Source organism: Anguilla rostrata, chromosome 18, assembly GCF_018555375.3.
Source record: "Anguilla rostrata isolate EN2019 chromosome 18, ASM1855537v3, whole genome shotgun sequence".
Taxonomy (NCBI): Eukaryota; Metazoa; Chordata; class Actinopteri; order Anguilliformes; family Anguillidae; genus Anguilla; species Anguilla rostrata.
In genome coordinates, this window is record NC_057950.1 from 7,747,408 (window position 1) to 7,775,228 (window position 27,821).

Consider the following 27,821-nt stretch of genomic DNA (forward strand, 5'->3'; position numbering starts at 1 on the left):
TTATTGGCTGTGCAGGAAATTGATTCAGTCGGTCTATTCGCACCACTGGTTCGCACGAACTGACAGGAAGTCAACAGAAGGGTATTTTCAAATGATCGTGTGAAAAATGCTGCTGAAAAAGGAGATTTTACCTTTGTAATGTAAATGGGCTTCAAAAGTAGCCTGCTAGATAACAACTAAATTTAAAAAATATCGACAAAAACCGAGAAAGACCAAACACGATGGAAAATTGAGCCGTCTGTCCGGTTCGGAATATATATTTGCATAGGCTACAGTAAGTTAACTATCATCAGTGGCCGAAATGGAGCTATTCCAAGCCAAAGATCATTATATCCTCCAGAGCGGAGAGAAAGCGCTGTGGTGTAGCCGAAATGATGGGACAATGGAATTCAGACCCGGTAAGATGTCCAGCCAAATAAATTATGCATATTCCGTTTTATTCCTTCTGTCATTAGCTAGCGATATATTATCGTTTTCCAACATCCATCTTAAGACAGTTATCTTTCGATAATAAGATGACTCGATAAACGAAGACGGGCCTAAGCAAGGTGTTTGTGTAAATGAATGGACTAACCAAAGTTGCTAGGAAGCTAGCCCTTGTTGTGGAGTGTTTCGCACGACAATACCGCGTTTTCAGTTTCACGGTAGCCAAAATGGTCTTAATCCTGCATTATATACCTATAATAAACTGTTCGGCTTAATTACATCGCCCGTGTAACATAGTTGAGATGACATTGAATTGCTGTTACTTGCTCGAACTTTACTGTTTTTTTTCCGAAGATGCTTGCTTACGCCATCTAACTGAGGCATGCCCCTCGCAGCCCGTGTCCTACTTTCTGGGGAAGGTTAGTTGTAGAGTTGTCATGAGAGGTGGAACATGTATACACACGCCGCATTGTTCGTTCTTGAAAAGGGAATTTGGGAAGTGAGATGAAGAGGAACGTTTGCTTGCGGATGAAAGTGAAACATTGTATCGGTTCTGCTTTAACCAGAAATGTAACCAATGTCATATTTATACTGACAAAATAACATTTAAGAATTGAGAAGTCTGACTGTATCCACAGTACCAACCCAACAAACAAACAACAACCGAAATTGGCAATATTTCTGTTTGGGCCTTTTTTTGTTTTTACAGTTTTGTAAATTATAGGAGAGTGGCTCGGTAGAGTAACGATGCAATGTCTGTTCGTCATGACATGACATGTTGATGTTGTCATAGTCAGTTGAGCGGCCGATGCCAAATTTTCCGTGTTTTGCATTCAGCTACGCATCCAATGCACAAGCCATATCATTACAAGTTAATTTAGCTTCTACAAAGTATTGATGTGACGTGTTTTCATTTAGAATAGAACTACATTTGACAGTGCACCAGCTGTAGGAGAGGTATTTTCTATGTTAAAGCCTGTTTTTAAATTGGCTGGAATTTTATATTCCCCAATGACGTTTTCATCTAGTCTTTATCGTTAAAGATGCCGCGGAACACAGACTCCATGGGCTCTGACTCGGTTCTCGGCTTGTGAGTCATATCTCTGTTCGTGCCTTGATTCTGTCAGCAAGAAATGAAACACACTGGGGTGCTGCGAACATGTCCTATTCAAATATACAATACATTGGCTAAGCATTATAAATAATTACTGGCTAAGAACATTTATTGCTGAGAGTATTCTTAAACCGTTGCAAATCTGCAGGACTACAAACAAGTCAGCAATCTTGTAATCCGGATCTGATTCAGCAAATGAAGCCTGTAAAAGTGTCACTGGTTCAAAATAATTTTGTCTCAAAGTTCTCCTGTGTGTTTGCCTATGTAGGTATGTCTGTGTACATATTTTCCCGTGTGTGTCTGCCAGTACAGTATGCAAACTGGGACTTGTGCGCATGTGCGCTCTGAAACTCAGTTCTATTTTCATTGCCAGAGGGAAAATCCTAAATATTGTCGTGCAGATGTTTAAAAAGTGGTTGGTGAGTTCAATAACACAATATTTCCTTTGCTAGCCACGTTTTTTTTTTTAACGTTTTTTTTTTTTACCTTGTCATTGTACGCTGTGTTTTCAAACTTTTTACACCTGGTCAATGATGAGATTGATACTGGAATTGGTATTGGTCGTAATTCAGTGGCTTAAGACCTGGGAGTCCTTTTTGATCACAAACTGCCTTATGTGTAACACTAAGGTCTGCTTTAAATATCCGCGAAACGTTTTGTAAACCCGGTCATACCTCATTTTTTTCTGACGTGGAAAAACAGGTTCATGTCCTCGTCTCATTGACGGTGAGTTACTCCAGTACCACCTCTCTGGCTGTTCATCACACTCTATCAAAAACATTACAGCCTGTCCACATACTGCTGTGTGTCCTGAATACAGCTGTTTTGGTCACCCTGTTGGCTCCCTGTCAGTTCCTGGAGGGACAGTCAAAACTGTTATTACCCACAATTCTCTCTGTAGCCTGGCTACTTCTCTCTGTGAACTCCTGGTAGACCGGCTCCTTCTGTGAGCACTTGGTGGCCCAGCTCTATCTGTGAGCTCCTGGTGATCTGGGTCCATCTGTGAGCTCCTGGTGATCTGGGTCCATCTGTGAGCTCCTGGTGATCTGGGTCCATCTGTGAGCTCCTGGTGTTCTGACTCCATCTGTGAGCTCCTGGTGATCTGACTCCATCTGTGAGCTGCTGGTGTTCTGACTCCATCTGTGAGCTCTTGGTGATCTGGGTCCATCTGTGAGCTCCTGGTGATCTGGGTCCATCTGTGAGCTCCTGGTGATCTGGGTCCATCTGTGAGCTCCTGGTGATCTAGTTTAATGGCTTAAGTTTATCAGTTGCCCTACTTAGCGTAACTCAGTTGTGCTTATGACAACAGTGCAGTGTTGCAAGACAGTGTAGTTTATCTACCCTTCGGTGTTCAGCACGCCGCACACATTTCCCTCCCAATGGCAACTCACGCAGCGTTCAGTCTACTGCATCTCCCAGTCAGCAGGGACATTTTATCACTTGATATTTCAGTCTGATTACAAGGGCAACGTCAGCATCAATCAACCAGTCCAGTTTTATTTATACAAAGAATTCATCACCGCAGTATACAGTATGCCCTGACATAAAACCCCCACAGAGAGGGGATCCAGGCTAGGATAAACTCCCTGGAAGGTGTGCAGGAATAGTTTTTGGGAGGAAGCAGACTCGGTAGGTGGAGCCCATCCTCCTCTGGCTGGCTCAGGGCGTGGGTTCACACTGGAACAACGGCAGGAAACGCAGTCAGATCAAATATCAGCCAATCTGATCAGTTCAGGGCGGATTGTATGAAGCGTCCGGAAGTGGCGGTCCTGGGGGTGGGGAGGAAAGCGTACAGCTGGCTCAGTAATGGCTATTGTGTGTCCAAATGTGTGTCTTAAGAATTTGCAATTTACATTCCTGTCATTTTAATGTATCTCTTAATTGTTATGAAATGTGCAACATCATTCTTGCGGAGGAATTACCCTTTGAGCTGTTAGCCTGCATTAGCAAGAATGCATTCCTGGCCAAATGATGTTGAATAATCCAGTATGTCGGGTCTACAGGGGTCCAATGTGCAGGCTTATGGCGCATAGCTTATTGCATGGTGCTGTGCGCAGTAAAGACCTTACCATGCTGCTAATGCTACTGAAAAAATGCTGTAGGGTCATTCCAAGCTACCTCAGCTTCAGCCATTTTCTAGCCCTGTCAGTTCTGCAATAAGTGCTCAGTCAGGAATGCAGAAACCTTGACCAGGAATCTTGTGCATTACAATCATATGGAGCTCCTCATCTGATTCAATGAATGAGTCTTTTCAGGATGTATATATATTTTCCATATCTGTCGATTGTATATTTTTGAAGCTGCATATCAGTATTCTGCACATTCTTGCATTCATTACTACGACACATAGAGATGTGGAAGCTGCACGTATTTCTGTGTGAACGGCTTCTCGATATCTGAGGATTTCGAAAATGAAAGTATTTGTGTCTAATGCCACTAGCTTGGAGCACAACGGTTACAAATCTTATGTAAAATGTCGATTGTCACAGTATTTAAAAAGTTTTCTGTGAGGTGCTGTTTTGCTGGGAGAACAGTTAAGCCATGATGAGTCAGAAGCACCAGTAGGCATAGGCTACAGTACTATTTGAAATACATAATGCCATGGAAACCACCAACTGCAATTAGCAGTATACACAGTGAAGTTCATATACAAATTGCATGCACAAAAGCAGAACTGTGCATTACAGGATACATTATTAATCAGTGAGAGACTGGGGAGACTGAGTTTAGGGAATTAATCAAAATTTTGTATGAACACTATCATACCAGTTTAGCAAGTTGGCAACCTCCTGGAGTGATGCTCAAATTTGTTAGTTAGCGGTCTGGCGTTCAACGCATGCAAAACATGCAAAAAACCGACCTTACACACACTCGTTTGAAGAACCCTGACAAGTAGGAACTACAGAAGAAAGACATTTCAGTAAATGACACCTCATTTAAACGCTAGAGTTTCCGTAATGCAACATTTGTGCTGCTTGAATGCACGCTTCCCACGAATCGCACTTGTGAAGATTTAATGCCTGTGATGGACAGGCCGTCTGGTTACCAAGGTGAATGGGGCAGGTGTTTGGCTCTCAGCAGGCTGTAGATCTCAATCTCTGTGTGTCTTGCAGCTACAGATCTCCTGTTGGCATGGAACCCAGTGTGCCTAGGGCTGGTGGAGGGAGTAATTGGGAAGATACAGCTTCATGCCGGTAAGTCAAATGATGATGAAGTCATTCTACTTCTCTGACGAGATGGACAGCTGTATATTTGCACAGTATTATTCAAAATATGTTTAAAAAAAAATTCTATTTGTAGTATCAGTAAATTACAAAATTATATATCTAGCAGAACATTAGTTCTCTCTCCTGTTATGTTAGATATTCATGTAATAATTTGCTGATTTATAAGAATAAAATCATTGTTGTAAACATTTGGTGTTATTTGCAGTTCTGTGTATGGTAACAAGCTGTACCTGTACGGATATTTTTCTTGAGGTATAGCGGGTGCCTAACAGTTCTGTGATGTGGGGGGCGGGGTGGTTTTGGGGGCCCTAGGCCGCTATAAATCATGGCCATTTGGCATACCTGTGCACCAGCTGGCATGGCAGCCCGTGTGTACCGAGCTGTTCTCCCCGCATTCCGTCCATTGCCAGCGGTAACCGCATTGCAATCAGGCTCGAAACAAAATGGCTGTGTCTCATGAGGATCAGCGTTTTCACAGTCTTCTGTGTCTTTTCTACTAAGTGATAAGCTGCCCTTTATTTGATCAGAATAAGCCAGAGTGCAGAGAGAATCCTATAGATCCAGGCAGCCCAGTGGAATCATAATTTTAACCCTTTGAAGAGTCTATTTTTTGGAATGTTTTTTTTTTCTTCTTAAAATTTGATCTGAGTGTTCTAGAACTCCATTACTTTCAGTTACCAGTAGAGACTTGTTACGTCAGTATTACAATGTTCAGTTATGAACATTCTAATCTGATATTTGTGATTGTACGCCTTTTAAGGTGTACGATTTTTGACCCCTTTAGGGTTAAAAACCTTTATTGTGACCGGAAGAGTAGGAAATGAAGCAGTTCAGGAGTAGCCTTTGTCAGGAGAGCCATAGCCAACCGAAGAGGCGTACTGGTCACTAGCAGAATTGCTACTTGTAAATGATAAACACTGTTCGTTTGTAGATTAAACTGTGCAGATTATTTTTATGTCAGGATTCTGCTGTGGTAATACAATAAACCGGTGTCCCTTTTCAGTGGATGTAGTTGTTGCTAGATTAAAAACCTCCAGTATTTGCATGCACAAATCCTTGGACAGCTGGCACTTCGTGAGTCCAGTGTGTATGACTGCTGTTGTCAGAAACGTTCCTGTTTTTCTTTTGGATCTTTCTGGAATGGCTTGATTTTTATAAGCTGCAGAAATAATATTATGTTAATTTTTAAGTCACTATACAGAGCCGAAGTGTGTGTTATTGTCATTTTGGTGACATCTGCGCTTTAAACTAACCTGACTAGTGTAATTCACAATCAGTTTTTTACATTTAACAACCTCAATGGATTTTGAGGTTAAATTTAAGTTTACCCTTGATGAAAGTTGCACCCTATTTCAGATAACCAAATTATTTTTCAGATTACCAGATTAACAAGCACTGTGGTATAATAATTAGAGAACTGGGCTTGTAACCAAAAGGTTACAGGTTTGATTCCCAGGTCGAACACTGCTGTTGTCCCCCTGAGCTGGGTGCTTCAGTAAAAATATCCAACTGTATAAATGGATGCTTTATTAACAAATAAGAGAAAGCTGTTTAAGTCTCTCTGGATAAGAGAGCTTGCTAAACGTCTGCTAAATGCCCGTAAAAAGGCATGTTTGGCTTTTTACATTGACTTCGTACTCATTGTTAAATGTTGAACTGTTTCTTGGTTTTAAAAAAAAGAAAGCATTCCATGAATTCTCACGGGCTCCGCCCACTCACAGAAGCACTCTGTCGCTAACAGCTCTGATAATGTGTGCTCCATATTTGGTCTTGCAGCTAGTAGGCCCTTGGATGTGGAGAACGGCACTTGTGAGGTCAGGCCAACGCTGCAGATTTCCATTCCAGTTTCGCGTACAGTTAACCTAGTGAGGTGTGGCGTGTGCTTCAATTTATTATGTAATTTATCTATTCATTTTTGCATTTGTTGATTTATGTATTAGGTTATTTATAGTCTAGGCAGGAAAATGCCTTCATGCTCACAGGCATGTTTGAAAATCGCCACGGAATGCATTCTGTGGGCCTGTTGGGCAGGGTGTGCTGTGTCTTGGTGGGCCATTGTTTTCTAAATAATGCCCCTCCTTCCCCGGTTTGCATTGCCAGTTTGTGTAGTGCTAACCATCAAGCTTTCAAATTCAAAAAGGTCCCTTTGGGACACTGGCCTTGTCCCCTGTTCTTTAAGTCGGCGGTGTCCTGGTAGGCCGTAGTGTCTGCTGGTTTTCTGTTTCCACACTTGCATGATTAATTCAAGTGACTGATTGGCTAAAGAGTCTGAACATCTTGTTTCCGAGACCTAAAATTAGTTGCTGATGAAAAGGAAACCACAAGAACCCTCAGACCGCTGTGGCCCTCCAGGACCTGGGTTTGTCACCCTGTTCTTAGTGCTTCTGCCTCAAGTCCACGGTTTGGTGATGCACTTCTGAGGGCGCACAGATGTGCCCATGCTCTCACCATGAGGGTGCATGGATATAAAAGTCAATTGGGACATTCTTATGTGACATCGTTTGGTTGCTAAGTTACATCGGGGATTCTAACACCGTCAGTGCTGTTCCATTTGTTGATCATAGAGAGGTCCGTGGAGTGTCAGCAGAAGTTCCAAATTCCTACCTTATTTTTCCAATTTTGTAGAGAGTGCTTCTTCTTATTCTGTCCTTATTTTTTCAAAAGTTCCAGATTAACGTCGCTGCACCTTTTAGTATCGTTAATCTAAATCAGGGGTGTCAAACTGAAACCCAAAGGCGCTACAGTGTCTGCATGTTTTTGTGGTTTCCTTTCAGTCAGCTGGAGTCTCGACACCTTTGATCTAGGTTCACGTGACTGCGTTATCTTCCTTGCTTTGGATGTCGGCTATTTTGACGGTTTATGAATATGGCTCTGTTCTTACGATTGTTAACCTGAGGGGTGCTGTCCTTCAGACTCAGATACTTGTGGATATTCTTGAGGTGGAAAGCGTCAAACACCTGGATCCGGCTGGGCGTGTCCGAGGAGACGTTTGGGAACCGCTGCTCGGAAGTGGCCAGCGACAGGTCCTGCAGCCTTTCCCAGCGTCAGAGCGCTGAGGTCTTCTGCACGCTCCATGGTGACGGGTGCCACGAATGAGAGGAGAGGACTGAGAGAGAGCTGTCATCCTCAGCTGCTTAGAGAGCTGTCACCACCAGGCAGCCAAAATTTATCCCAGCCCCCCCGCTGTCCCTCTTTTTAAGGGGGGGGGGGGGGGTACACAGCGTGCCCGCCCTGTGAGGTGGGGGGTGGGGGCTCACAGTGTGGAAGGGGGAGGGCTACAGCCGGCCCCAGCTAGCTGTGTCTGTTTTCCTGTCAGCCGTAGCTGATGTTTTTCACTCACTCACTCCTTTCGTTTGTCTAGGCCTTCCGTATTGCTTACATTTGTCTGTTAATAGCATTTTGTTTAAGTCAGTCTGAACACCAGCCGGCACCATCTCATGGGCAATGGGAATGTAATGTGCAGTGGATGTATATGCATATTAGCGCAACAGCAAAATTGATGTCCCTCAAATACATGAATGAACGTATGACATCATCTAGCGGCTTCTAGCTACAAATGTGAAGCAGGGAAGCCATTTCTTTCTGAGAAGGAGCTGGCAGCTCTGTTGTACTTGCATCTGTTTCCAGATTTCAGCTTCTGCTCTTAATTGTTTAATTAACCCAATAATGTATATCTGTGGTTTGCGAAACCTGTTCTACCATCCTGTGGGTTTTCCTTTCCAACTGTAACAAAGCACACCTCATTCAACAACTAGAGAGCTTGTTGGGCTGTTAAATAGTAGAATCAGGTGTGCCAAGTTAGGGCTGAAATGACAACCTATGGGATGGTAGATCTGCAGGAACAGGGTTGGGCAGCCCTGCTTTAAGGGGCAAGAATGGAGTCGATTAATCCAGAATAGCAATTCGGCATAGTACTGTGTGGTCTGTCGTGTTTAGTATAGTCACTGTCTCTCCTGTAGTACTGTGTGGCCCGTAGGGCGTAAAATAGTTCACAAGAGCATGTGGAGTAGCGTGAACGTGCCTTTTGCTACACAGTGGATTTTGCTGCAGAAACGTGACCTCTGGGGCATCATCAAATGCAGCTCACCCCGCCTATTCAACCATGACACATTTAGTGAGTTTTTGAGGTATGTCACCAATACCTTTGCTAAGTGGTGTAAAAACTCTGAAGAATACCAATCGTGTGCCCCATGGTATATATTCACCATCCCTTCTTAACAAGTCTCCTGGCACACCCTTTCCTCTGCTAATTATGTTAACAGTAATCCCAAAGTTCTGAAACGGAAGCAAATATTAAGGGTGTGCCAGCCTTGAGTATTGGAGTGTTTTCCACAAGGCTAACGGTTCTGAATTGCAGGAAGTGGGGGGGAAAAAAACAAAAAAAAAAACATAAAAACAGCTGGATAAAACTGATTTGGCTCTGGAATTGTGCTTCCACGAACGATTGAAGCCTTGTTTGTTCCGTCTGCAGATCTCCCTCTGGGCCTGATAATGATTAGACAGAAAGCCCTGGTGGGCAAACTGCCCGGTGACCACAGTGTGTACAAGATAACCAAGATCACAGTCATCCCGCTGTCAGAGGACGAGCCCCAGGACCTGGAGCTGGAGGTGAGTCATGCAAAATCCGGGGCCGGGCGATGGACCATATCCACGATTATCGACTTTTTTTATTTTTAAAAGCATAATAACAATCATCGCTGTCGTGGGGCATATTGGCTTTCTTTCATCTTTACCTGATGCGCTAGTAAACATCCAGACTTCAGAGGCCGCGCGAAGAAAGCTTCCAGGAAAAAGAGAAAAAACATCACCTGCGATATCTGCAGGGTGTTGATAAGACAGCCAATCAGCAGCCAAAGTCATGCAGCTTCTGTTTCTGAAAATCACATGGAAGTTGTGAGGCCTTGCTGCTGAGTGGAGGGTATATGAGGAATCCTGCAGTACTAGACAGTGCTAAAATGCAGTGCGTTGGGCCTGGAGTGAGATTAGGTGAACCCAGTATTATTCCACACTACACAAACTTCCCTAAGAAATGCCACAGACAAGCTTTCAATTCCAGACACCAAAAGAGATTACACCAGCCCTTCAGCCAAATGTTGGTAAATACTGCTGTTGACTACTAACTGGCATTTTACTTGGTCATGGTTAAAAGCTATAGTATAATTTTACATTGTCTGGTCTCTGTATTTTACCAAAAACCAAAACGTTTACAAAACCAACCAAATGCTTCAGTCCTCAGCTTGCACCAAGGTGATGCATTTGAGGAGCTTAGATTGGCCGAGTGGGGTTTTCTCTGCATGAAATATTTTCATGTTCTCATGAGAAGGTAATGGCAGGAATGCTGCGTGTGTGTACACATTCCAGAATCACTAGCTTCCAACAGAATTCCACCATGGGGAAACATTTGCATTCGGCTACAGCACTTAGCTTTCCTTAGGGGTTGGGGTTGGAAGTGTGTGTGTGTGTGTGTGTGTGTGTGGGGTGCACTTGCGCACGTGCTTGCACTTTGCTGATTTATGCAAAAGGTAAACAATCAAAACCCACTTTCATCCACCTTCACTTGCCATATTCAGTACGGCCACTGTGCTATGAATTTTAAACTTCAAACTCAAAGCATGCCCAAATGAGAACCTGTGTGCAAGATTTAAAGCCAGTTCCCTGTAAGATCACCAAGCCATTTATCAAAATCAATTAAAATTAAGTGCAAACATTAATATGATATCATATTGTAAACCTCTTGATAATTTATTATATAGTGATTGGGAAATATAATTTAAGAAGGTGATGTGAATGTTATCTGTGTAATTGCTCTAGGTTATGCAAGTTGCAGAACAATAGAATTGGGCTTAACTTCCCTACTATGACTCATAATGGTTAAGGGTGTGGCAATATGGGTGGTTTGGAGATTCATAAGGGAGAAAACGCTCTGCAGGGGTCCTCTGTCTTTTCCAGAAAGGGCCGTTGTGATTGCAGGGTTTACTAATTAACAGCTCAACTAAATGGGTCTCCGGCTGTTGAACGAGGGTGTGTTCTGTTAGGGCTGGAGTGAGAACCTACAGGATTGTAGATCTCCAGGAGCAGGGTTGGGCTTGGCTGCAAACATCAACATCATTCTGGATTTTAGCTGTTTTTCTCAGTAGCGCCTTTCTTCTCACAACGGTCATACTTGCCAGCTTAGTGGAAAAAACTGGTAACTGTAACCACTGGTAACGGTAACCGCTGTGAGGCCAAGGGGTGCTTTGTGGGAGCTACAAGAGGCTGATGTGGAGGAAAAACATCCATGAGTCAAAATGATCCTGGCCCCTCCTCTTTTATGAGGGAATGTTAACTGTTCTTTGTATCCAGGGGTGTGCTTTTAACCGTTTGTTTTGCATGCCTTTGCATTCAGCTGAATGCCTTGCCTCCGTGTCAGGCAAAGGCTGTTTCTAATCTAGGTTCTGTACCGTTGCACGCAGTACCATTCGGTGCTATGGTACTTTGAAGTTACTTTGAATTCTCATTTAAGTTTTCTTTCCTCAGCTATGTAAGAAGCACCACTTCGGTATCAACAAACCGGAGAAGATCTCACAGTCCCCCGATGAGTCCAAGTTCCTGCTGAAAACTTTCAGTCAGATCAAGTCAAACGTTGCCGTGCCCATCAAGAAAAAGGTAGCTGGTTTCATCTGTTTTCTTAATACGCCTCACAGAGATAATAGCAAGCACCCTTGTAGGTCTCCACACCCAGTATTATGCCAAAGATAATAGAACATGAATGGAAATATTTCCAGTACTTAGAATTTTTTTTCATTGTTATCATTTTTTTATTTTTTTTTTATCATATCATTTCATTGTAATATTTAAGTCCTGGAAATTCCGGTTTTAATGTACTGGATTATCGATGCAACAGGTTGTTTTATAAACACCAAACCATTCGATTTACCGCCCACAGTTTGGTTCGGGTCTCCTGCTGGAGCAAAACAACAAATACTACTTCCTTACTTCCTGTCCTCTAGGTAAAGGAGAACAAGGAGAAGGAACGGCTTGAGAAGCGGTTGCTCGACGAGCTGTTGAAGATATTCATGGACTCTGATTCGTTCTACTACAGTGTGACCTATGACCTGACTAATACTGTCCAGAGACAGGGAGACGCACAGAACACCAGCCTGCCTCTCTGGCAACGGGTGAGGAATCATCTCGCTAACGCCCTGCGCTGAAAATATAACTACAGCACTGTCTGATATGAACCGTTTGAGCAGTATTGAACAGCGTACTTGTTGTGTTTACAGTGAATCACTGTTCTGTTAAATACCGTGCTAGTCATTTACAGGGAACCATAGGTCAGTTAAAACAGCATGCTGTATGTTTACAGTGATTTACAGTTCAGTAAAACACCGTGATAATTGTATCTACAGTGAATTATATTCCAGGATGTGACATCATTTTAGTCATTATTGCATTCTGAACTTGTAAAGTATAAATGGGAATAAACCCTTTCTGTCCCTCTTCAAGGTTGATGACCGGTTTTTCTGGAACAAGTACATGATACAGGACCTCATTAACCTGCAGGTAAGCTGTTGGGAACCCTATGAGATGGTCTCTTCTCCGATACCCTTTTGGAAAAGTCCCATTAAATTCCGAATGGGACAATTTCAGCAGGATTCCTGTGTGATAATGTCTTCTGAGCATCCCTTCAGAATCCCTCTGTGAACTGGCCCCCACAACAGTCCTTGAAAACGCACAGAAACCGCAAGAGTTTGTTGCAGTGTTCTTGGTGGAAATAAATGGGTTTCCTGTATGTTATTATTGGATTTTTTATGCAGGGTGAGGGGATCTCCCATTTGTGACCACAGAGATTCTACCGTCTCTGCAGTATTTGTAGTTTCACCAGTGAGGCTGATATAATCACTGCCAAAAATGACATGACCATTCTCGAAGGTCATTGCACCTGCATATAAATGGACTGCATTTATATAGCGCTTTTATCCAAAGCGCTTTACAATTGATGCCTCGCATTCACCAGAGCAATTAGGGGTTAGGTGTCTTGCTCAGGGACACTTCGACATGCCCAGGGCGGGGGATCAAACCGGCAACCCTCCGACTGCTAGACAACCACTCTTACCTCCTGAGCTATGTCGCCCACAAAGGCTTTCATATAAGAGTCACAACATATAATTGGACCCACAAAATGATAAGTGCGAACGTCATTGGCTGATATTGGCTGACATTTTTCTAACGGGTGCTCAGTATTTGCTCATTTCATCCTGATTAATGTTCTGTAATATCTACAATATCGCAGCAGTACGGAGACTCCATATGACAGTTCCCCACATATACTCAGGAATTAATGCTAATCTGCAAGAAACAGCTGCCCGAGTGTTCTGTCTAAGTCAGTTTAGGAGATACAGTGCACAGCTGCTTTTTTAGTGTTTGGGGAATGGTTTTTAGTTGGGTATGTCTGCCACATGGTGTCAAAAAAAAACAGGATGTGGCTGGGAGGGACTCTTGCTGCCGGAACGGCTTCTCTGCACTGACTCACGCTTTCCCACAAAGGCTTTCTGTTTCATTAGTCACGCTGCAGAGGGTGCTGAGATAAAGGGGAATTCTTACTTCTCGCTCGTTACCTCTTCTGTAACTTATTTAGGAAACTCAGTTATATGATGTGTTTTTTTTTTTTTTTAATCACAAAAGACATATAGGAGCACTGGTACCAAGTGAGTCGGGCGACCTTTAAATAATTTCATTTGAGGCCCCCCCCCCCCCCGCCAATATTCAGGGCAAGTTTTAGTGAAATGTATGTGTAGGTCCATGTACTGTCGCATTGAGCTAAATCATTTTAAAGTGAGAATAGAACAGTTGGCTTAAACTCTTCCCCCCTAGATTGAACACACACACATACACACACAACAGTAATACAGCAAAGTGTGTTAAAGCAATCAGTTATTGCTTGCCACCTGCATGTGCCTGTCAACACGACTCTGATCAGATATGGTTTCCTAAAGGTAACTTTGTAAGGATTAACAAATTCTTCAGTTTTGTTGAATTCAAAAAGCAGGAAGGCATGTACTTTTGATGGACTTACAGAGTTTTAGCTGCGAACTAGCCAATTACTTTTAATGTATGGTCAGTGTAAAATGAGAATGTTGTGCATTCTTTGATGGCCAAACTGGTGAAGGCTCTGATCTCTCCAATGCATGGGTGAGCGTCCTGAGGTGGTATGTGTGTAGAATTGTTGTGCAGGTTTTGCAATACCCTGGCTCAGAAGGTTAATTAACTTGTACACAAGCAGGCTACTAAGATAACATAAAACATTCATAAAAGACAGAAAAACGATTATCGCTGGGGATCATGGGCTAGTCAATACCTTTCAGCCAAAATATCAGTCCATGTGGATGATTGGGCTAATTAAATAATTAAGAGCAGAAGTTGGCCTGGAATCCAGGAACAGATATAGCCCTCCTTGACGACCCTCTGGCTGGTTACCGTGGGGATGGAGGGATGCTGTCTGGCTCTTCTGAAGTCCCTCTGTTCTGCAGGTGGTCTGTTCTGGGACCTTGGTCTCAGCAGTTTGACTGGAAAGGACACAGTTTTATCTGGCTTATTACCGTGCAGATGGAGTGATGCTGTCTGGCCTGTCTGTATTAGGGCCTTGGTCTCGGTCGTTTGACTGGAAAGGGACACTATTTTGTCTGGCTTTTCCCCAATGGAGGTGGCCTTCTGGTAGTTGGTCTCCACAAGGGCTTCTGCAGATCGGAGTGGTGTGAACTTCTGGGTGACAAGGCATCAGGGCACCGTGCAGGAGTCACTGGTGGGAAACGAGGCTCACCAGGGTCAGCCCGGGCCCCATCTCCGGAGCCGCACTGCGCGGAGCGGCATCCACACACGCTTACAACGTGGACCTCTCATTACGCGGAGCACACCGCAGGTATACAGCAGGGGCCAATCCCACGCATCGTATTATAACAGGGACCAATCACATGCAGTGTATTACAGCAGGGACCAATCACACGCAAGGTATTACAGCAGGGGCCAATCCCACGCATCGTATTACAACAGGGACCAATCACATGCAGCGTATTACAGCAGGGACCAATAGCACGCAAGGTATTACAGCAGGGGCCAATCCACGCATCGATAAGCGGACAATCACGCAGGTATTACAGCAGGGACCAATCACACGTAAGGTATTACAGCAGAGGCCAATCTCACGCATCGTATTATAACAGGGACCAGTCGCACGCATCATATTACTGCAGGGGCCAATCACACGCATGATTACAGCTGGGGCCAATCACACGCATTGTCCTGTAAAAAGCGGTCTAGTTGCACACATCCTTTTATAGCAAGGGCCAATCAGATGCATAATATTTCTGCAGGGGCCAATCAGATTAATTTCATTAGAGGTTTCAAAGGCTGCACTAAATTATGGATGTTAACCGTGTCATTTAAATGTGCACTTAATAGCAAACCTCTAATTTTTTAAAAAGCATGCATGCTTATGTCTTCAAATTCATTTGATGGCAACTATTTTTTAGTGACAGCCTTCAAAAATCAGTGAATACCTGTAAATGTCGGTCAATTTCTTCTGTTTATATGAAAGAGAGAGAGACATATTGAAAACAAAAGGTAATACTCATGCGGCCAGCCTATAAGGTTTGTTTCTCTGAGTGAGACAAGGCCAAAAGTGTTTGCACAAGGTGCAGCTTTTCTAATTAGCTGCAAGTCGAGAATTTCAGGTTTTTCTAACACTAAAGCAGATATAATGCTCCACTAGTGGACGACATCATTTTTTGCTAGTGACTTAAGTGTGAGCCAGTTTTTAGCAAGCTGTTAATGTTGAATACACACCATGTGGACTCCTAACAGAATAATGAAACTAGCTCACCACAAGCTTCATCCTTTTCACCTTAGCCTAAAAGAAATGTATTTAACGTAGTAGGTAAATTGCCACCCACCGTCATCACATAAAGGTCAGTTAGCCAGTCTGCTAGTTGCATGAGTGCCTACCGCCTCTCCTTCTGACAGATCAAAACCCACAGAAAGCTTTGCATGGCCTTTCAAAATGTCAGGCTCTGCACAAGACACAGCTTTCAAAATGGAGCGTGAATATACACTGCTGAGTGGGCGGTTTACAGAAGTGTGCCACTTGTCAGACCGCCAAAGGAGAAGAGGCCATGTTTATCCTGCTGACAGGACGTCTGCAGTGTTTGATAGACCAGTAGTGCTATTGTCCCAATACTGCAGAGATGCAATCATACTGCTGCTACTGAGCTGAAATAGCATTATGTAAACTTTAGGTTTTCCATATGCAGTGTAGTCATGTTTGGTGTTGTTGGAAAGCCAGTGCCATGGGGAACAAGTTGGTCTCATCGATGGAAAACTCCTTGCAAATTTTTTTTTTACAAAGTGCGCGCGTGTGTGTGTGTGCGTGTGTGTGATGAAGGGATGCGGTACAAGCGCAGGGGCGTGGACCAGGACGGCCGCGTGGCCAACTTCGTGGAGACGGAGCAGCAGATCCACGTGCACAGCCACACGCTGTCCTTCGTCCAGACCCGCGGCTCGGTCCCCGTCTTCTGGAGCCAGGCCGGCTACCGCTACAACCCCCGCCCGCGGCTTGAGAAGGGTGAGCGGGCGGGGCCTGGGAGACGCCGCGGCCATTACCGCGGCAACCCGTAAAAAACATTACCGTCAGTCGCTCTTTCTGTACTGGGATCCCTCCTTTCTCTGTCTGAGTAAAATGGAAAAAACACAGAACTGCTGACGTTTGCAATACATTCTTAACTGCAGTAGCTGTGTAATGATTACCAAATGTTACCAGTGCGTACAGTTCAAGCTCTCCGGTACCCGTGGTTCAACATGTATAGCCCCATAAAATATGGCCCATAACAAACATGGCCCAGTTAAGTCAGGTCATAGACTACACTGTGTAGAGCAGGCCTGCCCAACCCTGCTCCTGGAGATTTATCGTCCTGTGGGTTTTCACGCCAATCCTAACAAAGCACGCCTTATTCAAGGGTTGAAGTGAAAGCCTAACCGGACAGTAGATCTCCAGGAACAGGGTTGGGCAGCCCTGGTATACAACAGTGCAGCTCATGTGGGCTCTTTGCTACATAAACACAGGTAATGTAGCTGCACAAGCTCTATCAGGAAGGTTCCTCTTCTTCATCTCTATTTCCTCAGTATGAAGGATGCAAATCACAAACTGCCACCAGGGGGAGCTGTAGTATTAGTGGGCCTCTTTATTACAGATACAGCTTGTGCACCAGGTGGCATTGGAACCCAACTAAATGACAATTCCCATTAATGGCAATGCTGTTGTTTTGCCTTTCTCACTTTCTCCAGGGGAGAAGGAGACTGCTACTTACTTTGCCGCGCACTTTGAAGAACAGTTAAAGATTTACAAGAAGCAGGTGAGTTACCCTCATAAATAAACATATGCAGGTGGATGTACTTGGGTGAAGAAAATCTAAAACTATATCTTCCGGATACCTTTGGATTGTACCCTGGATTAGCAGTGAACTCTGTCCTCAACTCACACACTCGTTGATCTAACGGAGTGCTTTCGTTTTGTTTTTGGAGCATAGATGTTCAGAATCAGTAAGCTGATAAATCAAATATAAAAGCATGAGAATAATTCTGTTCGATATCAATTCTGTTCAGTCTTGATGGATGGCTATCCCCATCCGTCCCAAGTTTGGGATCCACCCAGTAATGGCATCCGGATTAATATGCATGTATGCACGTGTGTTTCTCCAGGCTCACGTCTGTCTTTAAGTACAGAAGTATTTTCACCCAGCCTGACAAATGCTTGCATCTGGAATGCATGTTTACACTTAGTCAAATAAGAGGACCTGTAGGATTTATAATAATCATAGTAATCTGTACGATATCTTTACCCCTTTTCACAATTGTGCATGTATCATTTTTCAAACAAGTTAACATGGATTACATTAAATAATTTTATAGCATTTTGATGAGATGGAATTTTATTTATTTTATTTTTTTTAGTTTTGTGTTTCATCAGCAATCATGGAGCTGTTGACATGCAGTAAATTCAGAAACCCACAGAAAGTGAGAAAGTGGGTAGGGGACTACTTCATGGACATGTTTGTCATTTAATTAGCCATTTCTGACATTCTGTTTTTGATTTTTGACAGGTTATCATTAACCTGATAGATCAAACTGGGAGAGAAAAGATTATCGGAGATGCGTTTCTCAAACAAGTGCTGCTTTACAACAATCCTAACCTCACCTATGTGACCTTCGACTTCCATGAGCACTGGTAAGAGCCTTCTAACGTCCATGCCACCATATAAACACCGTGATAGATGTGTACCAACCAAGCTGAGTTTTTTTTATTTTTTTTAGAATCCATCTGCATTTTATTTACTAACTTTTCAAATTTGAAGAAAATTATGCAAGTATAAGTACCTGACATTTCATTGGTTTGTGGTGACCATATTTTAATAACTTGCATGCCCATATACAAGAGGTTTAGGAGTACAACGTATAACATTGTCAAAATATTATATTGGTACTTTCATTGGTTCATGGTAGCTGTGTTTTAACATTACATTTTGTTTTAAGTGTAATGCCTTGCCAGTTTTGTGGTAAAATTTCAAAATATAAAATTGATAACCGCTGGAGGTCAGTATAGCTTCACAACCTGTATGATGTCATCATGCCAGTTAACCTGAGTTTATGAATATGGGTGCACTTCGGAGTAAATTTACACTGACGAATACTCTGCATAGGTCAAACAGTTTATCATGTTATAGTGTATTTTAAAATAAACCATTGATTATTTGGGAGCCACTAATATGATGTGCGGACTCTATTGTCTGTACCTTTATTAATAAATTATACATTTGTTGAAAGCTTCTTTACTGATTAATGAGAATATCAAACCTGAGTCATTGCTGAAGCAAAATCGTGGTCTCTCCTGAAAGCAAGTTTAGCTCATTGGTTATTATCACCGTTTCATGCCACTAAGCCGTTCTCTCGTCTCTCCCCCAGTAAGAGCATGAGTTTGAGAATGTAAACCTGACGACCCATCCACTCATCCAGCATCGATGGTGTGGTGGTGGCCGCTCACACCGCCTCCACCCGTATCACATGAGTAATCCTACACCTCCACCCTGATCACATGAGAGGGTTTCTATACCTCCACCCTGATCACATGAGAGGGTTCCTACACCTCCACCCGAATCACATGGGAGGGTTCCTACACCTCCACCCTGATCACATGAGAGGGTTCCTACACCTCCACCCTGATCACATGAGAGGGTTCCTACACCTCCACCCTGATCACATGAGTAATCATAATTTTCTTTAGTGTTTAAGAATGTGCCAGCGAGTACTGGTTTACTCCAGTAGATGGCGCCGCCCCTAGTGTGTATGTGACTGTGTGTTTGGCCCTGCAGGGTAGACCAGGCAGGAGTTATCTGCAGGCAGGAAGGCATTTTCCGGGTGAACTGCATGGACTGCCTGGACAGGACCAACGTGGTCCAGGCGGCCATCGCCCGGACTGTGATGGAGCAGCAGGTAAGAACTGCTGGAGGTGTGCAGGCCTGGGCAGGCGGGAATTTTGGGCCCCATGAAAAGATCTGATGTTGGGCCCCACCACCCCAGGCCCACCCCATACCTACACAATTACAGCACTATTTTTTGAGGACCCCTGTCAGTCAGGGTCCTGGGAACGGTGACTGAAGAGCCTGTCGTGGGTGAGATCTCACACAACCAATAAACCACAGAGAAGCCACGGAAAAAAGCCTCGCTCTTTCTGGGGTTCTGCGTCAGTCTCAAGTGGTCCAGTTGTGGTTCCGCACTCATCTGAGTGGTCCAGGTGTGGTCTGAGCGTTGTGGTTCTGTTGCTTGTTCTCGTTTCAGCTGAAGAAGTTGGGCGTGATGCCGCCAGAACAGCCCCTCCCCCTGCGCTGCTACCGGATATATCAGGTCATGTGGGCCAACAACGGAGACACCATCAGCCGACAGTACGCTGGCACTGCTGCTCTGAAGGTAACCTCACTGCCTCACCCCTAAACCCTAACCCTTAACCCCTTAACCCCTAACACCTATACCCTAATCTTTATCACTTAAACCTTAAGCCTTAACCCCTAACCCTTAAGCCTTTATCCTTGATCCCCTAACCCTATACCTTAACGCTTATCCCCTAACCCCTAAACCCTTAACCCTTAACCCCTAATCCTTAACCCTTAACCTCAACCTCTTATCCCTTAACTCTTGACCCCTAACCGCTTGGATCTTTTCTCGGATCCAAATAAGGAGATAATTGGTTATTTCATAATAAAACTTTATTAGAATAACCCAAGTGCTTTTGTGGAGCGTGTCCCATTGCATTTACGCGGCGCAAATACTGGCAACATCAGATGTGACTGTTTCCCGTCAACGGCAGCATCGTTCCTCCTGGTTTTCCAGTTCCCATCCACTTCCATTCATTTTCACGACCTCGCCAAAATGAATCGCTCTAAATCACAAACTAACTACGGAGGATGATAGGCCGATAAAAGACAGTATGCTACTTTAGAGGTAGTCGGTTTAAAAATCCACATTTTCATAAATTCGTTTAAAATTGCCTGTACACCATAGTGCATCTGAAACGCAGCAGGGCTACACAGGGTTTTTCTGTGTAGGATCTGTTTTTGGATGAAAGCGTCTGCCAGATAAATGTAATGTAATGTCAATAGATACATTTTGAACTTAAAGTTTTCCCTCATTTTGGTGATTCACTGTAAGTATCTTTAAAATATTTCCTTTGGTCCTATTAAAATATTTTTAAAACACTTTCAAATCCTTCCTATTAATGGCGTTCCGAGTTGCAAACAACTTGTTCCATGCCCGGTCATACTTTATCTAATTTGTGAAGGTAAATTTTCCTTACTGAAATGCTAGCCAGTCAACAGACACAACATTTGCACCATTATGTTAACGAGACTAAATTTCCCATGTTTCCCCTATTTGCGTGAAATATAGTAGACTAACAGTCCTACTCCATGATTTCTGCGATGTTACAAAACTTGGGCTCTCCTTGCTTCAGCAGTAATGTGCATTGAGTGATCCGGTCTGATCAGCACTGAGTCCAGGGGCATTTGGTGAGTTTCTGTGAGTTCGTGGCTAGCTAAAACATAAGTATAGCTGGCTAGCTTATAAGTAGTATTCAGATGTAAGTACTGTGTAAGTGTTATGTGAGTACGAATGTGCATATAAAAGATATGAAGCATTCAGTGTTTCTAAACCGTAAATCTCTGCGACGAGATGTACTTACATAATGCTTACCTAGTACAAAACTATGGGAACATAGCGTTACGACATGTCGTACGAGTCTGTTTACATTTTCGATGTAATCTTTTTAAAGGGAGACTTCACCAGAACAGGAGAGAGGAGACTGGCTGGGGTGATGAAGGATGGCGTGAACTCCGCCAACCGTTACTATCTCAACCGCTTCCGGGATGCGTACAGGCAAGCCGTCATAGGTAAGGAGGCCTGCCACTCATCCTGAGCCACGCCCTCTTTCAAACCTTCTGTTCTGAGGCCAGTGGTTTGATTTGTTTTCAACATCACTTGTCGCAGTGGGTGAGTAAATATGTAGCAGACATAAAACTTAAAATGATAACACAGGCTCTACTTCTCATCCATGCCTGTAAATTGATTTCCGTTGATGAGTCTCATGTTCGGGTGGCTTCTTTGGTGTCTCTCTGGAGGCCTGTGATGTCTGTGCTGTGTGGATATCGGCACTCACTGGCTTTTTTCCCGGGAGCAGATCTAATGATGGGCCTCCCTGTGACGGAGGACCTGTACTCCATCTTCAGCAAGGAGAAGGAGCAGGAGGAGAAGGAGAAAGAGCAGGAGGAGAAGGAGCAGGCTGGGCAGCGGGCTCAGCAGGAGCAGGTCAGCCTCCTGCTGCAGACCTACATGCAGATGCTGCTCCCGGAGGAGGAGAAGTTCCACGGAGGATGGGCCCTTATCGACTGCGACCCCAGGTCTGCCCCTGAGCACGACACACCTGAGCACAATACACCTGTACATCCACACAAGAGCATAACACACCTGTATATAACCACACCTGTGCATTGCACACCTGTACATAACACACCTGCGCATAACCACACTGTACATCCACACATGAGCATAACACAACTGTACCTAACCTCACCTGTACATAACACACCTGCACATAATCACACCTGTACATCCACACCTGAGAATAACACACTTGTACATAATCGCACCTGTACATAACACACCTATACATGACATACTTGTGCATAACCCCACCTGTCAAGTATAGTCATTGTACACAAGTTAAAATGTAAACATTAATCATTGCAGTTTTTGGAGTCTTAAAACGGTCTTTGTTTTGTGTTTTGTTAGCCTTATTGATGCTACGCACAAGGATGTGGACGTGCTGCTCCTGCTGTCTAACAGTGCGTACTACGTGGCCTAGTAAGTGTCTCCATTGGGCTTGTTTTTAATATCGCCAGTGCGTACTGATGAAGCCCCTCAGTAGCTACATCCACACACCATCAGGTTCCACATTTCATCATTGGAATTATTATTATTATTATTATTATTATTATTATTATTATTGCGTCATCAAATGACTAGGATCCCTTGGGGGAAAAAAGTTAAAAGATAGTAATCATATTAGTGGGTTAAATGTATTTTTACATGTTTGAAGTCTGGAATGTTCTGTTTTTTTTTTTTGCGATGACTGGACCAAATGATTCTCTGTTCCTTCTCTCAGCTACGATGACGAAGCCGATAAGGTCAGCCAGTATCAGCGGATTGGACTCGAGGACTTGGAAAAGATTGAAATAGGTGAGGAGCTCTCCCGCTAAACATCAAATGTGGCGAGCGTGACGTTCGTAATGGCAGGCCGTGTATATGGAGTGGTGGTTTGTCATTGGCAGGACCCGAACCCACCCTGTTTGGGAAGCCCAAATTCTGCTGCATGCGTGTGCACCACAAGAAGGAGGAGATGAGCGGGTATTTCCACACCCTGAGGGCAGTCACGCGGCACCCAGAGGATGATGGGAAAGGTACCGCATCAGCGTTCCTTTTTGTAGGAGCTTAGAGGAAACGTTTTTCTTTTTTGGCCTGCTAACATTTTATTACGAGAGAGTCCACTTCAGGAGATTAGAATAAAATTGATAACAAGCTTCTGTTTAATTTGGTGGAGATTTAAAATGATGTATGCACTGATTTTTTAGTTTTCATTGCATTTATTTTTGCCATAAAGTGGTTCCAATGCTGCAGTGTAATTGCTGTTGTCATGTTTATTGAGCTATTATAAATATTGCAGTTTATTTCGGAGTAGAAATTAAAGTACGGGATATATTGTGACTGAAGAAGTCTTGCAGTTAATGTTTTTCAGTTATTACTGGATTTACATGCCTTTATGATCGCATCTTTCTTTCAGATACTTTGCAGTGTATTGCTGAGATTCTTCGGATTTCTAAGCAAGCCTTGGGCCTCGAGCTAGTGGTGACAGAGAAGAAACTAGAGAGGTCAGTCTGTCGCTAAATTTCCTTCATCTCGTGTACATTTGCAGGTGTATTTTCACATTTTGTGTGAATGGCGGTGCCTGACAGATGTGTTTATCCTGACATTCCTTCTTTCAGGAAACACAGTAGGCCTCACGACGACATCATGGGCATACGAGAAAAAAACCAGGACCAGGTCCTTGGCAGCACCGGCCTGGCTCAAGGCAAAAACTTCCTGATGAACAAGTTTTCGTCCCTGAACCAGAAGGTGAAGCAGACCAAATCGAACGTCAACATCGGCAACTTCAAACCCCTGGGGAAGCTGGGGAACATCTCCAAGACGGACGTGACGGCCAACTTCCTCAAGCCGAACATGAAGGTGGCCCTGTGGAAGTCCGACAGCAGCCTGGAGACGCTGGAGAACAACCCCGGCGGCGGGGCGCACAAGGGCCACTCGGACGCGTCGGACCTGGAGATCTCCTCCGACTCCGACTCCTGCCACTCCGACGACCGGCCCCACTCCGCGTCCCTGGAGAACGTGGACTACGTGCTGCCCAGCTGCGGCATCGTGGCGTCGGCCCCGCGCCTGGGCGCCCGCTCCCAGTCCATCGGCGGCGTGGAGATCGTCGTGCCCTCCATCATCCGCATCACCAACTGCGAGGGCAAGACGGAGGGGCGGGATGAGGCGGAGGAGGAGGAGGAGGAGGGGCGGAACAGAGGTCCAAAGGGGCATGGTGACGCATCAAAGGGGCAGGGTGAAGTGCCGAAGGGGCAGAGCAAAGCACCAGAGGGGCGGGGCAAATCACCAGATGGGCGGGGCAAATCACCAGATAGGCGGGGCAAATCACCAGAGGGGCGGGGTGAAGCACCAGAGGGGCGGAACAAAGGACCAAAGGGGCAGGGTGAAGCACCAGAGGGGCGGGACAAAGGGTCAAAGGGGCAGGCCGCTGAAGCCGCGATGGAGGAGGATGCGAAGCTGAGCTTCGGGACCCCCATCGACGCCTACTGCCTCCAGTTCGCCCAGGACGCAAAGAGCAAGTGCGCGGGGGCCCCGGAGGCCCCGGCCCCCGCCGCCCCCCCTCAGCAGGACGCTCGCGCGCCGGGCAGCGCGGTGGCGCCCGCCAGCGCGGAAAGCCAGCCGCCACCGCCGCCACCGGGGGAGCAGCAGCTCCCGAGGCCCGCCCAGCTGGACGTGAGCGCGGACCTGCTGAGCGTCCAGCCGCCGGGCTCCGCCGCCTCCGCCTCCTCGCAGAGGAGCCTGGGCGCCCCCCCGGAGGGCAGCGCCGAGCCCTCCCCGGCCGACGGCAGCCGCACCGTCTCGCCGTTCGCCAAGATCCGGAGCTCCATGGTGCAGGTGGCCAGCCTGACGCAGGCCGGGCTCAGCCAGGGCATCAGCTTCGCCGTGGCCAAGGTCCAGAAGAGCCCAGAGCCGGAGGCTGTCAACGAGACCCAGCAGAACCAGCTGAAAGCCATGTTCACCCAGTGCCAGACCAGGATCATTCAGATATAGCGCCCTCCTCAGGCGCCTCGCTGTCGTTGGCGTACTGCACCTGAAGAAAATGAGCTTGCACACACGACCCGTCGTTGCCGATCCAAGTAAACCTGGAAAGTTCTGTGCTGACCCATGTTTTTTTGGGGCGGCGTTTTCTCCAGTCGACCCAGTTAGAAGTGGCTGTATTCAGTGTCCCGATGGTCTTTTCACAGAAATATTTCATCCATGTTGCATGTCCAGCTCTTGTTAGAGTAAGGTAGACGAAAGCAGGCCGAGTTTTACAGAATGTCAGAAAGACGACTTAAAATTAGCCTGTGATAGTGGCACTGTCTGAATCTAAACCGTTTCAAAATGGCCGAGATGGCAGATCCAGTTGACTGGTTCAATTTCCTTACTGAAAATAAATTTTAAATAATTTTATATGTCCATCTGTGTAATTTAACAAAACGGTGTAAATTAAACACTAAAACTGTCATGAACGGGTATCTCCAAGTGAAATCAAATGTAGCTTTTAATTTTAAATTAAATTAATGGAAATATTTCCCCTTGGAACAATTGTTAGTTGGAGTGCTAATGTATGTATATATATATATATATATTTTAGTCACAAGGCTGCCATAGCTAGTGTGACTTTGCACCAAACGTAAAACATAACAGAATGTAATGCAATCTGGAGTTTGGAGATGTGGACGGGGATCGGAGCGGATGTGTAGGCTATAACTCCAGTGCCAAAATCATCTAGTCTGGTGAAATGAAAAGTTTATTTTCCCGTCATAAGCATGATTGTGCACTGCAAGGGAAATCATGTGTGATCTCGGTTAGAGTGTGTTTCCTGCGGAGTTGAGCGTTCCCTGTACGGAAGAGTGTGTTTCCCGTAGGGGAAATTGTGCGCTTCCTGTGGGGGCAAAAGTGTTTCCTGTAGGGAATCGGAGTGTGCGTTTCCTGCTGTGTACAGTGCATTTCTTCTGGGGAAGAGTGTGTTTCCTGCGGTGTGGAATGTTTCCTGTATGGAAGTGTGTTTCCTGCTGAGTAGAATTGACGCGTGTTTCCTGTAGGCTATAGTGTGTTTCCTGTAGGGTATATTGTGTTTCCTGTAGGGTATAGTGCATTTCCTGTAGGGTATATTGTGTTTCCTGTAGGGTATAGTGAGTTTCCTGTAGAGTATAGTGTGTTTCCTCTTGGGTGTGGAAGCATGTGTTTTGGTTACTGAACCTCTGTAAACACAGGATTGCCTCGGTGGGATATCCAGGACTGTTCTTTATTTACTTCATAAGCATAAGCTGAGTAACAAGACACCATAAAAATGTCCAAAGTGAGTTCCGAATTGGTGAGTCTCCAACAGGGTTGGAGAAGAATTTCATTTAAGTTGGGTAATTAATTTCGGAATTTAATCGAACCCGGAATCATCACAGGACATCGTGGCCATTTCTCAATTTATGAATTGAATTTAATTTCAGTTACTGAACTCAGCCCCAGGCTCTCCTCTCCAGTCTCTCAGGCTTCCAGTCTTGGTCGCTGTTTAATGCGCGAACAGAAGTGATTGTTTCAGCACTCCAAGGTAAGTTTACACAAGCAGCGCAACGGAAACTGAACTAATGACCGTGTTGTAAATTATATGTAAAATATGTATAAAGTTGGAATTGTTCTACATTTCATTGTTCTATAAAGATAGCGTGTTGGACTTTTGCAATGATTAATAATCCTTGCAAGTTTTTTTTTTTTTTTTTTTCTTTCTCGTGAGGTACTGGTAGATCAGCTCCTGTAACTGTGCACCTCCGAGAACTCTGTCTCCTGAAAGGGTCACATGAGTCCAAAGGGACTAATTTATTTCGGAACGACCAAACTGACGTGGCACTATATGAATGCATTTCCGTGCAATTAGAAGATGGCTTTCAAGCTCATTTTCCTGTCATTGAAACAAGTTGAGCTTTAGATTGAATTCTGAAGAATGTTTTAGGTCTGTTTAGCTGAAATTTTAACTGGATCTTAATGTTACGTGTATCGTACGTTTGATTAACAGTAGGAAATAGGCCATGGGTAACAGAACTGGCTTAGAGAACTAGAGAACTTGTATTATACTGTAATCGTACTCTGAAATGCAACTGTAAGCCTCATTAGATTATTATTTTATGATACCGAATATATTCAATTCTTAACGTGTGATTCATTACGTATGTCATCCATTTGATGGGAAAATACTCCTTTTTTGTGTACTGGTACCATATCAACTGACATTCTTTTATAAGCTTCACAGAGTTTACAGAGCTATTACAGGCGAGGTATGGATGTAGTCGTCTTGCACAAACTTGCAAAGAGGTGTTACTGTTTTAGCAGCCCTGTAGCTATTTTTCGCACTCAAATTGAGGCGCTAACTGCCAGTAGCTGGTAGGACACGGTTGTAGCAGGCTAATAATATCAGATGCTACCGCTGTTGAGGTCAGGCTTGCAATAGGAAGTGTTTTAGCTGTGGGATTCTGCACTGTATCTGTCTGCTACTGTTATCTGTTCCAAAACAAAGAGTTCTCAGCCATTCTCAGTAAAAACAAAGGGTACATAATAATGGTGGATTATTTACAACAACAAAAAAACAAACAAATGTGGAATTTTTTGGTTTTTGAAATGTTTGGTTTTTGCATTTTTGTTTTCTTTTTTTTTGCTGTGAAACTATTTCCTGGCTGGCGGATGGAGTTGAGTGTTAAGATACAACTATTAGAAGAACTTTGAGCAGGCGTTTCCACCGAAGAACAGCTGTTATGATCATGTTTGCCTTTCCCCCCTTTGATAAAGTGCTCTGAATTAAGATCAATTATGTTAGAGAGTGACAGTCGTATTATCACCATTGTTGTCAGAGGTCATGAGCATATTCTTCTGTCGGTCATATTTGTGTGGTTGTTGGTCATTACTTTCATGGCAAAACTTGAAAAATATTTTTGCCCCTTGTATTCTAAACTGTTGCATATTAAAATATTTATTCTCATCGCTGTATTGCATTCTGTTGGATTGTCCTATCATTGTGGCAATAAACATATACTGATGATAACAGTCAAGTACTGCTCTTGGAAGGGTGTGTGTGGGATATTTATTTT

General features: G+C 44.3%; 2 protein-coding genes across 2 annotated transcripts; both read left to right on the forward strand.

The window, feature by feature from the left end:
- LOC135244651 (phosphatidylinositide phosphatase SAC2-like) lies at window positions 1-13,512 on the forward strand. Its single transcript, XM_064317115.1, has 6 exons — window positions 1-398; window positions 4,654-4,734; window positions 9,239-9,375; window positions 11,284-11,412; window positions 11,757-11,924; window positions 12,253-13,512. Exons 1-6 carry the CDS (start codon window positions 302-304, stop codon window positions 12,448-12,450), a joined length of 810 nt encoding a protein of 269 aa, XP_064173185.1. The 5' UTR covers window positions 1-301; the 3' UTR covers window positions 12,451-13,512.
- Window positions 13,513-19,098: 5,586 nt separating this feature from the next.
- Window positions 19,099-27,797, forward strand: LOC135244650 (phosphatidylinositide phosphatase SAC2-like). The gene is made up of 9 exons (XM_064317114.1): window positions 19,099-19,284; window positions 19,630-19,758; window positions 21,116-21,233; window positions 21,521-21,740; window positions 22,132-22,203; window positions 22,505-22,578; window positions 22,671-22,799; window positions 23,180-23,267; window positions 23,382-27,797. The coding sequence occupies exons 1-9, from the start codon at window positions 19,219-19,221 to the stop codon at window positions 24,751-24,753; spliced, it is 2,268 nt and encodes a 755-aa protein (XP_064173184.1). The 5' UTR covers window positions 19,099-19,218; the 3' UTR covers window positions 24,754-27,797.
- Window positions 27,798-27,821: the final 24 nt, after the last annotated feature.